Below are 12,510 nucleotides of genomic sequence, written 5' to 3' on the forward strand. Positions count from 1 at the left end.
TGCAGGGAAGTCACTTCACAGGCGGTGAAGCAGGTCTGCAGGTGTCTATCTTTCTCTCCCCCTCTCTGTCCTATCCAACAACTACAATAACAATAATAATAACTACAACAATAAAACAAGGGCAACAAAAGGGAATAAATTAATTAAAACAGCATTATTAAATATATATATATATATATATATATTTTAATGGGCTGTCCTAAAGTTCTTGTGGAAACAAGCTATAAACAGTACAGGTCCTCCTTTCAACACTGCAGGCGTGCAGCACCGATCTGCAAAAAAAAAAAAAAAAAAAATCAATGTAGCTGATACATCATTTATGTTCACTCTTGTCCAGGTTGGTGGTTTTCTCTGCCCCCGCACCCCAGCTACCTCCTGGCCCTGTGCTGAGTGAGCCACCCCACCAACACCCGGGCTCCGGGCTCCGCACCCCGAGCCGAGGCCTCGCAGACTCCGCGAGCGCGCCAGCTGTCAGTCATTCGGGCACTGGCGGCTCCAAGGCCGCCTCGGCCCCCGCACGAGAACGCGCACGCGGTGGGGCCGCCGCACGAGAACGCGCACGCGGTGGGGCCGTTGCACGAGAACGCGCACGCGGTGGGGGCCTTTGCACGAGAACGCGCACGCGGTGGGGGCCGTTGCACGAGAACGCGCACGCGGTGGGGCCTTTGCACGAGAACGCGCACGCGGTGGGGCCTTTGCACGAGAACGCGCACGCGGTGGGGCCGTTGCACGAGAACGCGCACGCGGTGGGGGCCTTTGCACGAGGACGCGCACGTGGTGGGGCTTCCGCAAACGCAGTCACGTAACGGGCTCTACCTCCACGGACGGCAGGTCGGACACGGCCCACGCGGCAGGCCTCGCACAGGCTGCCCCCGCCAGCGCTCCTCCGGTCAGCTCGGGGGTCGTGGCCGAGTTCTCTCGCCTGGGGGCGCCCACGCGCCTGGGTTCCCATCCAAGACGCTCCCATCCTCTCGTCCCCGCCCAGGAAGGCGGGACACAAAGGGTGCCGCGTGCCCGCCGCGACCACGCCGGCCAATCGTACCGCGCGGCTTCCGCTAAGGACCCCAGCCGGGCTGCCCGCCGCAGCGCCTGAAGGACCCCGCGGGGCAGCTAGCGCAGTGCCTGGCGGTCAGGCGCCGCGGCGGACGACAGTGGGAGCCCGAGCCCGGACTCCAGCCCCAGACTCGGGGTGAAGCTCTTGTCACGGCACTAGACCAAAGGGTGCGCGGCTGCAAATGGAGGGCCAGCGGGTGGGGTGAGGCCCTGACCTGGGGCCGGGGCCCTGGGCGTTAGGGGGTCAGAGGCGGAGTTTGGGGGATGCGGGTCCCGAACTCTTGAAGGCGGGCGCGGGACATAGGCTCCGCTCTCTCAGGAATGGAGGAATGCGGGGTAAATGCACGGGCAGCGTCTAAAAAAACCCTGTATTCACCATGTCTCAGGCTCCAGAGTCCCAGGTTCAATCCCCGCCCGCCATAAGCCAGAGCTGAGCGGGGCTCTGGGCAAAAAGAAAAGAAAGGGAAAGAATAGAAAAGAACCTGAAGTTCTCCCAAGAGAGTGACGTTTATGCTGAGCCCGTTTTTGTTGCAAATCGGGAGCCCAGAACACCATAACTTAGATGGCACTAGAGAGGGGGCCGTGTCAGCCCTTGGAGCTCCTAGGACCCTGGCCTTGGACTAGCCAGGTCGCATGCATTCACTCATCCACTCACTCACTCATTCACTCACTCACACAATCACTCACTCACTTATTCACTCACTCACTAAACTCACTCACTTATTCACTCACTCACTCACTCACACACTCACTCACTCACTCACTCACTCACTCATTCAGCCCTTGGATCTCCTAGGACCCTGGCCTTGGACTAGCCAGATCGCATGTATTCACTCATTCACTCGTTCATTCACTCACTCATTCATTCACTCACTCATTCAGCCCTTGGAGCTCCTAGAACCCTGGCCTTGGACTAGCCAGATCACATGTATTCTTTCATTAACTCATTCATTCACTCACTCACTCACACATTCACTCATTCATTCACTCACTCACTCACACACTCATTCACTCACTCACACACTCACTTATTCACTCACTCACTCACTCATTCACTCACTCATTCAGCCCTTGGATCTCCTAGGACCCTGGCCTTGGACTAGCCAGATCGCATGTATTCACTCATTCACTCACTCACTCATTCATTCACTCACTCATTCAGCCCTTGGATATCCTAGAACCCTGGCCTTGGACTAGCCAGATCGCATGCATTCACTCATTCACTCATTCATTCACTCACTCACTCATTCGCTCACTCACTCACTCAGCCCTTGGAGCTCCTAGAACCCTGGCCTTGGACTAGCCAGATCACATGTATTCTTTCATTAACTCATTCATTCACTCACTCACTCACACATTCACTCATTCATTCACTCACTCACTCATTCACTCACTCACACACTCACTCACTCATTCACTCACTCACTCATTCAGCCCTTGGAGCTCCTAGAACCCTGGCCTTGGACTAGCCAGATCACATGCATTCACTCATTCACTCACTCATTCATTCACTCACTCATTCAGCCCTTGGAGCTCCTAGAACCCTGGCCTTGGACTAGCCAGATTGCATGTATTCATTCATCAACTCATTCATTCACTCACACATTCACTCATTCATTCACTCACTCACACACTCACTCATTCACTCACTCACTCACTCCTTCCACAGTGACTGTTGAGAGCCCACTCTGCGAGGCACTCAGCACTGATAGTGCACATACCATGGTGAGCAAAACAGACTCCTGTTTTCATGGACTGACCTCCATTGAAAGAAAACATGGGGCACCTGGTTGAGCACACCTGTTAACAATGGGCAAGGACCTGGGTTCAAGCCCCCAGTCCCCACCTGCAGGGGGAAAGCTTTGCAAATGGTGAAGCAGGGCTGCAGGTGTCTCTCTGTCTCTCTCCCTCTCTATCTCTTCACTTCCATCTCGATTTCTGGCTGTCTCTACCCAATAAATAAATAAAAATAATTTTTAAAAAAGAATTCATTTTAAAAAAAGAAAACATACAGAGAGCCGAGCAAAAATGTAAGAGAAGAAAGGAGTAAGATCTCAGGGGTGAGTGGCGGAGGAACACATTCTGGGCTGGGAAAACTTATGCAAAAGCTGGCAGGCCAGAAAGTCTCGCTGCTGTCAGACCCTTAAGCTGGAGTAAAAGGAAGTTGAGTGTTGCACTCCAGATGGGGTTAGAGTGTTAGGACTTGCAAGTAGCACATAATAAAAGCAGGGTACACTTCAAAGAGCAAAGAAGGGGAATGATACAGTTAAATTCACAAGAGTAGAGATGGAAGGCTTAATTAAGGAGGCTCTGGCGGAGAAGGCCAAGAGTGGATGGTAATGTTCCGAGTACAGTGCTGACGGTGAAATGTGCCCGGGAGATAGTTCACCCGGGAGAGCTGAGGAGCTTTATGCCCAGGTTCAAGCTTAGCAGCACCGCAGGTGGCACAGAGGAAGGTCTGTAGATCCTGGTGCAGAGCTGTGCTCTGTCTCCTCCCTCCTTGCCCCCTGAAAAAGCAAAAGTTGAGGCCCAGGACATGGTGTGGCTAGCGTCCTGGACTTACAAGCATGAGGTCCCAAGCTCTGGCTCCAGCATTGGCGTCTGCCAGACTGATGCTCTGGTTCTCTCTCTTTTTAGCATTAATTATTTTTATTTATTATTGTTATTTCCAGAAACAGACGCTTGGGCCTGGGTGACCACTCAGTGGTCTGTATGAGTGAGGGGCTAATTTCATTCCCCAGTGCTGCATAGAAAATAAACAGATGGGGGGTAGGTGTTGGCGCACCTGGCTGAGCACACAGGTTATGATGCACAAGGACCCGGGTTCAAGCCCCTGGTCCCCACCTGCAGGGGGAAACTTGATGAGTGGTGAAGCAGGGCTGCAGGTGTTTCTCTGTCTCTCTTCCTCCTGTTTTTTTTTTTTGTTGTTGTTGTTGTTTGCTTTTAACCAGAGCACTGTTCAGCTCTGCCTTATCATGATGTGGGGGATTGAACCTGGGACTTTGGAACCTCAAGCATGAGAGTCTCTTTGCATAACCATTGTGCTGTCTACCCTACGCCCTCTCTTACTCTCTCCCCCTTCACTCTTGATTTCTGGCTGTCTCTGTCCAATAAATATAGATAATAATTAAAAAATTAAAAATAGGGGGAGTTGGGCCATAGTGCAGCGGGTTAAACACAGGTGGCGCAAAGCGCAAGGACCGGCACAAGGATCCCAGTTCGAGCCCCTGGCTTCCCACCTGCAGGGGAGTCGTTTCACAGGCGGTGAAGCAGGTCTGCAGGTGTCTGTCTGTCTCTCCCCCTCTCTGTCTTCCCCTCCTCTCTCCATTTCTCTCTGTCCTATCCAACAACGATGATAATAATAACTATAACAATAAAACAAGGGCAACAAAAGGGTATAAATAAATAATAAAAAAGAAAGAGCAAGGTTTTTAAAAAATTAAAGGCAAGATGGAGGGTAGATAGCATAATGGTTATGCAAATGGACTCATGTGCCTGAGGCTCCAAAGTCCCAGGTTCAATCCCCCCTAACCCCCCACCACCATAAGTCAGAGCTGAACAGTGCTCTGGTAACAATAAATAAATAATTTTTAAAAAGATAAATAGAAGTAAATTTTAAAAAATAAAAATAAATACAAAGGAAGAAAAGGAGAAAAAAAATATGAACTTGGGGGTGTACTAGATAGGTAAAAACGGCAGACCTCAGTGACAGTGTAGATACGGAAGAGGAAGGAGCTGTCTCTAGATGTCTGTCAGAGACTCCTCGGTTTTGAATTACCACTTAGGATTCTCCAGAGTGGGCTGACTGATCGTATACTGGGCTGCGTTGACTGGGCTTAGCTTTGGTCTGCAGGAACCATCAAGCTGGAAGTCGTAGAAAGGACATGAGTACAAGAGGACTTAGCCTAGTCTCTTTATTTGGGCCAGACCCCAGGAATATCTTTTTTTTTTAATTTTTTTAAATTTTTTAATTTATTTATTGGATAGAAACAACCAGAAATTGAGAAGGAGGGGGAGACAGAGAGGGCGAGAAACAAAGACACCTGCAGACCCGGTTCACCGCCTATGAAGCGACTCCCCTGCAGGTGGGGAGCCGGGGCCTCAAACCGGGATCCTTACCCCGCCCTTGTGCTTCACACCACGTGCGCTTAACCCACTGCGCTACCGACTCCCCCCAGGAATACCTTTTTTTAAAAAGATTCTTTTGGGGGCCGGGCGGTGGCGCAGAGGGTTAAGCGCAAGTGGCGCAAAGTGCAGGGACCGGCGTAAGGAACCCGGTTCGAGCCCCCGGCTCCCCACCTGCAGGGGAATCGCTTCACAGGCGGTGGAGCAGGTCTGCAGGTGTCTGTCTTTCTCTCCCCTTCTCTGTCTTCCCCTCCTCTCTCCATTTCTCTCTGTCCTATCCAACAACGAATTGCGTCAACAAGGGCAATAATAATAGCCACAGCGAAGCTACAACAAGGGCAACAAAAGGGGGAAAAAATGGCCTCCAGGAGCGGTGGATTCATGGTGCAGGCACCGAGCCCAGCAATAACCCTGGAGGAGGAAAAAAAAAAAAAGTTTTTTTTAATTATCAGAGCACTGCTCAGCTTTGGTGGTGCAGGGGATTGAACCTGGGACTTGGGAGCCTCAGGCATGAGAGTCCCTTTGCATAACCATTATGCTATCTTCCCCAGCCTCAGGAATACCTTTAATGTGACTGTCCCGCCAAGAGAAGTGGGTGTTTTCCAGACTCTGTCCCTGTGTGTGCTCATGAAAGTCTTCTGTGTTTATTGGAAATCTTTAGAGGCTGCGCCTTTTGAAACTTTGTCCTTAATTCTGCAGAGGTGATGAGTTTCTTCCATCTAAGCAGAAATCACGGTGGGAAGAGACCTCAGATTCTTTTAGCCCGGTTGACATGACGCACCAATGTCCACAGCATCATTTCTACGGTTACTTATTGAGTTCTTACGCCATATTTGTATTAGGAATACAAAAAAATGAATTTAGTCAGAAGCATTGGTTAAATACCTGTTCAGCTGATTCCGATCAGAAATAATTACAACTAGCCCCTGACCTTGGAGTTGCATATCAGCGAGTCGTGCCGTTGAAGATGGCTGAGTGTGTTAAGGGCTTGACTTGGGCCTGGGAGACCTGGCCTGGCTGTGAGATACAGTGTATGAATGTAGGTATGTACCAGCAGCTTTTGGTCTACTGGCACTATCCTGATGCCCATCCATTCTGCTTTCTAATTCTGGATTTGGTGGGAGAGTACTATGGGGTAATGGGTCTTAAGAGTGAAAACAGTTACTGTGTTGGTGGCTAGGTTATTTGGGAGTATAAATTGTAAAACGTCTATAAAAGAGGGAGTCGGGCGGTAGCGCAGCGGGTTAAGTGCAGGTGGCACAAAGCGCAAAGACCGGCATAAGGATCCCAGTTCGAGCCCCCGGCTCCCCACCTGCAGGGGAGTCGCTTCACAGGCGGTGAAGCAGGTCTGCAGGTGTCTGTCTTTCTCTCCTCCTCTCTGTCTTCCCCTCCTCTCTCCATTTCTCTCTGTCCTATCCAACAACAATAATAATAACTACAACAATAAAACAACAAGGGCAACAAAAGGAAATAATTTTTTTTTAAATGTCTATGAAAGAAAGAAAATTCAGAGAGGAAATATTGGCAGATAGGTAGTGTTTAGACTTGAATGGGTAAGCTCTTCATAAGATCACAATTGTAAAGCCCAAGTATATACCCCAAAGGGCACCTTAAATGCCACGTCACCACCCTCCTCTCTTGATCCTGGGAGTGCAGAGTGTACTTACCCAGCCTGCCTCCCTGTGTGACGGTCACATGCTTCACGGATATCAGGAACGAGAGCTTCGGTTAACTTACCTGACTGCAAGCTCCCACGTGGGAGGGGTAGGGGGTGCTGCGCAGCCGGGCCCCTAATCCCGCTCTCTGCTCACAGGACCGACATGAGCTCCGTCTTGCGGAGCCCTCAGGCTCTCCAGCTCACCCTGGCTCTCATCAAGCCTGATGCAGTGGCTCACCCACTGATTCTAGAGGTAAGGACACATCTGCCCCTCCACTGTGTCCTGGACATGCTTCTGAGGCAGGTCCCGTGAGGTCCTGGTAAAGATCCCACAGGCTGGAAGCAGAGCTCAGAGCAATGGGTCTGACCCTGAGGCTGAATATATCGGCAGGGGCCAGGCGGTGTCACACGCGGTTGAGTGCACATGTTACAGTGCTCAGGATCTTGGTCCCCACCTTCAGGGAAGAAGCTTCACACGTGGTAAGGGGCAGTGCTGCAGGTGTCTCGTGCCCTCTCGCTCTCTTCCCGTCCTTTCAGTTTCTCTCTGTCTCTATCCAATAAATAGACTCACCAGGTTGAGCGCACATGTTACAATGCACAAGGACCTGGGTTCGAGTCCCTGGTCCCCATCTGCAAGGGGAAAGCTTTGAAGTAGGGCTGCAAGTGTCTCTCTGTCTGTCTCCTTGTCTCCACCTTCCCTCTCGATTTCTGGCTGTCTCTAGCCAATAGATAAAGATAGTAATAACAATAGTAATAATATAGGCAAATTGGAGCAGATATAAAATGTAAGAAGTGATCTAGAACAGTAGTAAGAACCAGTTCTCAAAATGATGTATATACGTACTAGCTTTCATCTTTCAAGTATACTTTTAAGAGAAATAGAAATACCAGAACACTACTCATCTCTGGAATCTGACGTGCAAGAGATTAAACTCTGACCCTTAGGCCTGCCAGTCCTGTGCTGTCCTACTGAACTATATTCTCAACCACTGTACATTTAGTTTTGCTGTGCAACAAGTTTTCCCAACTTGGCAGCATATGTGTGTGCGTTCAAGAAAGAGACCAGAGCACCACTCCAGGACATGCCGCCTGAGGGCCAAACCCACAGCCTTGGGCAGGTCCAGTTCTCTACCAGCTCAGCCTCTTCCCAGCTGCGGACTTGGCAGCTTTAAATAACACTCAACTTACTAAACTCAAAATTCTGGGATTTGGAGGTGCAGAAACTTAGCTGGGTTCTCTCTTCAGGGCAGGGATGGGGACTGGAGTTCACGGGCCATAGATGGCCCTCAGAATCATTTGACCCAGCCCTGCCCAAGCACTGCGGGGGGACATAAAACTCAGCAAACCTCAGTCCAGGCGGTAGCGCACCTGGTTAAGCACACATACTACAGTGCACAAGGTTCCAGGTTCAAGGCTCCGGTCCCCACCTGCATGGGGGAGCTTCATAAGTGATGAAGTAGGGCTGCAAGTCTCTCTCTGTCTCTCCCCCTTCTATCTCCCTTTCCCTGTCAATTTCTCTCCGTCTCTATCCAATAATAAAAGAAAAATGTTTTTGTTTTTGTTTTTGTTTTCTAAGAAAAAACTCAGCAAATCCAAGGGCTTTCTTCACAGCAGTGCTAAGTGTTAATTCTACATTTGATAATTGCTTATGGCCCAATAATGATGTCAGAAAAACCCAAATGGCCCTTGGCAGGAAAAAGATACCTCACCCCTGCTTTAGAGTCCTACAAGACCAAAGTCAGTGTCTGGAGGACCCCGGGGAGAATCCACCTTTGGATTCGATCATTGCCTGAGTTTGGTTCCTGTGACTACAGGGCCGCGGCCCTCCCCGCTCCCCTTCTGCTCTCCAGGCAGAGACTGCCCTCAGCTTCTAGAGACCACACTCTCTCATTGCGTGCCCCAGCTGTCAGCCCAACATCATGCATGGAGTACTTTTTGAACTTCAGATCCCTCTAACTTATTTAGGTCCCAGCCAGATAAATCTCTGCTTTCAAAGAGCTTGTGAGACTCATTAGGACAATCTGGATCTTCCCTTATTAGAGCGAAGTCAGTGAATTAGTAACTTTAACCACATCTGCAAAGCCCTCTCTTGGACCTGATGTCACAGTCATTCTTCAGCTATTGACAGTCCTGGAAGCTAGAGAGTGGGCTCTTGGTCGGATGGGAAAAGGTGGTTTTAGGGTTCTGCCACCTCAGCTTGATAAGCACCAGCAGAACAGCATTGCCAAGCGGCCCCTCTGTTACAGGACAAGGCCCGGGCAGTCGGGAATGGTGACCTGTGGAGGAGAAGCCAGCCAGACCTCTAGGGAAGGGCAGACTGTGGTTACAGAGGAGGAGGAGGCTGAGACAGGGATGTGTGTGGTGGGTGTGGGATGTGATGGAGGATAAGAAAAGTGGAACCAGAGGGGCCGGGCGGTGGCACGTCGGGCTAAGCACACATAGTGTGAAGCACAAGGAACCGAGCAAGGATCCCAGTTCGAGCCCCCGGCTCCCCACCTACAGGGTGGGTCTCCTCTCAAGCAGTGAAGCAGGTCTGCAGGAACCTATCTTTCTCTCCCCCTCCCAGTCTCCCCTTCCTCTCTCAGGTTCTCTCTGTCCTATCCAATAAGATGGAATAAAGGGCCGCCAGGAGCAGTGGATCATAGTGCAGGCACCGAGCCCCAGTCATAACCCTGGAGGCAAAAAAAATAGTGGAAGCATGAAGCCTGAGCTAAGCTGGTCACTCTTCACTTCAAGCAATAGGAACCACCCCAGAGCTTCTGGCCAGAGTACGATAAGGAAACTGCTTTTAGCTGGTCAACTCTAATGGTTTGGTAGAAATGAGAGAAACTCAAGGCAGGGCCACTATGAAGAGACAGTCATGATGACCTGAGAAGGGGGCCTGTCAGCTTGAACTCGAGCTCCAGGAGAGGAGGGGAGAGGCGACACCCCTTGCCCCACTGAGGCTCACACTATCTGCAGAGCTGCTGGCTTCCCACTCTCTCACTTTGACTCACCAGCGGGACACACCCTGAAGTCCGGACTCCCAGGTGCTTCGCACTTCTTTTGGTCAGTCTGTGTCTCCTGACTGATTTGTATCTTGGGGGTGGGGGTGGTCCGGGGTCTCCAGGCTATTCATCAACAGATTCTGAGCAACAAGTTCCTGATTGTACGAATGAGGGAACTTCTGTGGAGGAAAGAAGATTGCCAGAGATTTTACCAAGAGCATGAAGGTAGGACCAACAGTCCTCTGCGTGCCAAGCTTCTCTCCCAAGAGAGGTGCAAGAGAGACTTAATCTGACACCCGACGGCAGCCTCCCACTCACCTACTGGTGAGAAGGTTTTAGCCGTCTTCTAAAGTCTTAGTTTGTACACAAACCTTTCATGATTATCAGAAATCCTAAAGTATTTAAAATGTTGATTTGTTTATATGAAAGAGAAGAGTATCCAAACATTACTCTGGCACACACAATGCAGGGAATCAAGCCCGGGACCATGTATTTTTAAATCCAATGTTCTAGCCACTGTGCTACTTCCTAGGCCGCAATTATCAGAATTAAAAAAAAAAGAAAAGAAATCAATTCTGAGGGGTTGGGTGGTGGTGCACCTGGTTGAGCGCACACATTATAGTGCACAAGGATCCGGGTTCAAACCCTTGGTCCCCACCTGCAGGGAAGCTTCATGAGCTGTGAAATAGAGCTGCAAATGTCTTTATCTCCACGCTCTCTCTCAGTTTCACTGTCTCTCTAAAATAAATAAATAGGTAGGGTTTTTTTTGTTGTTGTTTTTATACTTTTGTCTTGATATATGATGACAGAAAAGGTCCTGAGTCGGAGTGAGAGTGTTCGAAGATACATACCAAGGGGGATGAGAAGTTGTACCCATGTGGGGAAAAAAAAAGTTGCATGCTAGAAAAAAAAAATGAGTTTCATTAGGAAGGTTCTACCTTCTAATTACATATCCTGGTAAAATCAGTAGGTACCATTTAGTGAGCACTTACTTTGCCATTGTCCTAATGGTTTCATTGAATTCTTCCAGCATTCCTATGAGGTAGGTACTGTTACCACCCTAGTCCACAGAGCTGAACTGCACAAGAACTGCACAAGGTGTTAAGCGCAGAGCCCAGACTCAGGCCCGGGTGGCTCAGATTCTAAGGTCCTTGATCTTTTGTCTAAAAAGCTTTATTATTCCAAGTTAGGAGGCAGAAATACTAAAAGCTCTCTGGGACATCAGTCAGTGTTTTGACGAAAGTACTTTCTCTTTGCAGGGCGCTTTTTCTATCAGCGGCTGGTGGAGTTTATGGCCAGGTACTTCCAGTTTTCACTCCGACATCTTTACGCACTGAGACATAGCTGATATGTCCCCAGAATAGCACTAACTGTCTAGGAAACCTGGGGCTAGGCTCAGGCAGAGCTAGCAGGGATCTGCTAGCCCTCTCTCCTTGGTGGTTACTGGCATAAAGGAGTTGTTGGGGGCCGGGGAAACAGCATAGTAAGACTTCATGCCAGGTTCAGTCCCTGGGACCATCCATAAGCCAGAGCTTTTTTAAAAAAATTAAACTTAAAAGTAAAATTAATTGGTAGTCGGGTAGTAGCATAGCAGGTTAAGCGCAGGTGGCGCAAAGCGCCGGGACTGGCATAAGGATCCCGGTTTGAGCCCCCGGCTCCCCACCTGCAGGGGAGTCGCTTCACAGGCGGTGAAGCAGGTCTGCAGGTGTCTGTCTTTCTCTCCCCCTCTCTGTCTTCCCCTCCTCTCTCCATCTCTCTCTGTCCTATCCAACAACGATATCAACAACAACAATAAAAACAAGGGCAATAAAAAGAAAATAAATATTTAAGAAAAAATGTTTTAAAAAGTAAAATTAATTAAGAGTGGGGGTGGCATAATGGTTTTGCAAAAAGGTTTTCAAAATCCCTAAGTCCCAGGCTCGGTTCCCCATACCACCATAAACTAGAGCTGAACAGTGCCCTGGGGGAAAGAAGAAAGTATATTGTGAGTACTCCCTAGCAACTCTGATCTCTGACCTTGTTTTGTAAGTTAGCTGTGGTCCCTCTACCTTTCTTTTCTTTTCTTTTTTAATATTTATTTATTTTCCCTTTAGTCGCCCTTGCTGTTTTGTCCCTCTACCTTTCATGTAAAGCAGCACTGAGAACCAGCAGAATAGCTCACTTGGATAGCTCGTTGCTTTGCTATGCCTGGCCCCACCACACTGAAGGAAGTGTTGGTGCTGGGGCTTCCCGACCACCACCTCTCTCTGCCGCCCTAACTGAAAGGGTCACCTTGGAGCAGTGAGACCTCAGAGGCGACCAGAATAAATGAACAGGTGCATGAAGCGGCACTGCCACCCAACTCAAAGGGCAAGACACTCTCCGGGCCGTCACTGCCGCCGTCTGCGCCCTGCTGGCAGTGGACCCGCCGTGACCAGATGGCCAGCTCCCTGACACGTTTGCCTTTGTTCACAGTGGGCCAATCCGAGCCTATATTCTCGCCCGCAAGGATGCCATCCAGTTCTGGAGGACGCTGATGGGGCCCACCAGAGTGTTCCAAGCGCGCTATGTGGCCCCGGATTCAATTCGTGGCAGTTTTGGCCTCACTGACACCCGTAACACCACCCACGGATCTGGTGAGTCTCCTCCTGACTGTAACCACAGTAAGGGGAGGTGGGTTGAGAACCCAGCTGTGTTTCTGGCCCTCTG

At 49.9% G+C, this 12,510-nt stretch overlaps 1 protein-coding gene across 1 annotated transcript in view; it reads left to right on the plus strand.

Annotated features, from left to right (window-relative positions):
- The first annotated feature begins 1,078 nt into the window (after positions 1–1,078).
- The window catches only part of NME6 (NME/NM23 nucleoside diphosphate kinase 6), a 28,376-nt gene continuing 16,944 nt past the window's right edge, over positions 1,079–12,510 (plus strand). The window contains exons 1-5 of the mRNA XM_060204911.1: positions 1,079–1,221; positions 6,992–7,088; positions 9,945–10,047; positions 11,082–11,121; positions 12,277–12,508. Of these exons, the coding sequence (XP_060060894.1) occupies positions 6,999–7,088; positions 9,945–10,047; positions 11,082–11,121; positions 12,277–12,508 (465 nt within the window). The 5' untranslated portion in view covers positions 1,079–1,221; positions 6,992–6,998. The remainder of the gene's footprint in view (positions 1,222–6,991; positions 7,089–9,944; positions 10,048–11,081; positions 11,122–12,276; positions 12,509–12,510) is intronic.

The sequence above is a fragment of the Erinaceus europaeus genome, chromosome 12 (assembly GCF_950295315.1).
Source record: "Erinaceus europaeus chromosome 12, mEriEur2.1, whole genome shotgun sequence".
Classification (NCBI taxonomy): Eukaryota; Metazoa; Chordata; class Mammalia; order Eulipotyphla; family Erinaceidae; genus Erinaceus; species Erinaceus europaeus.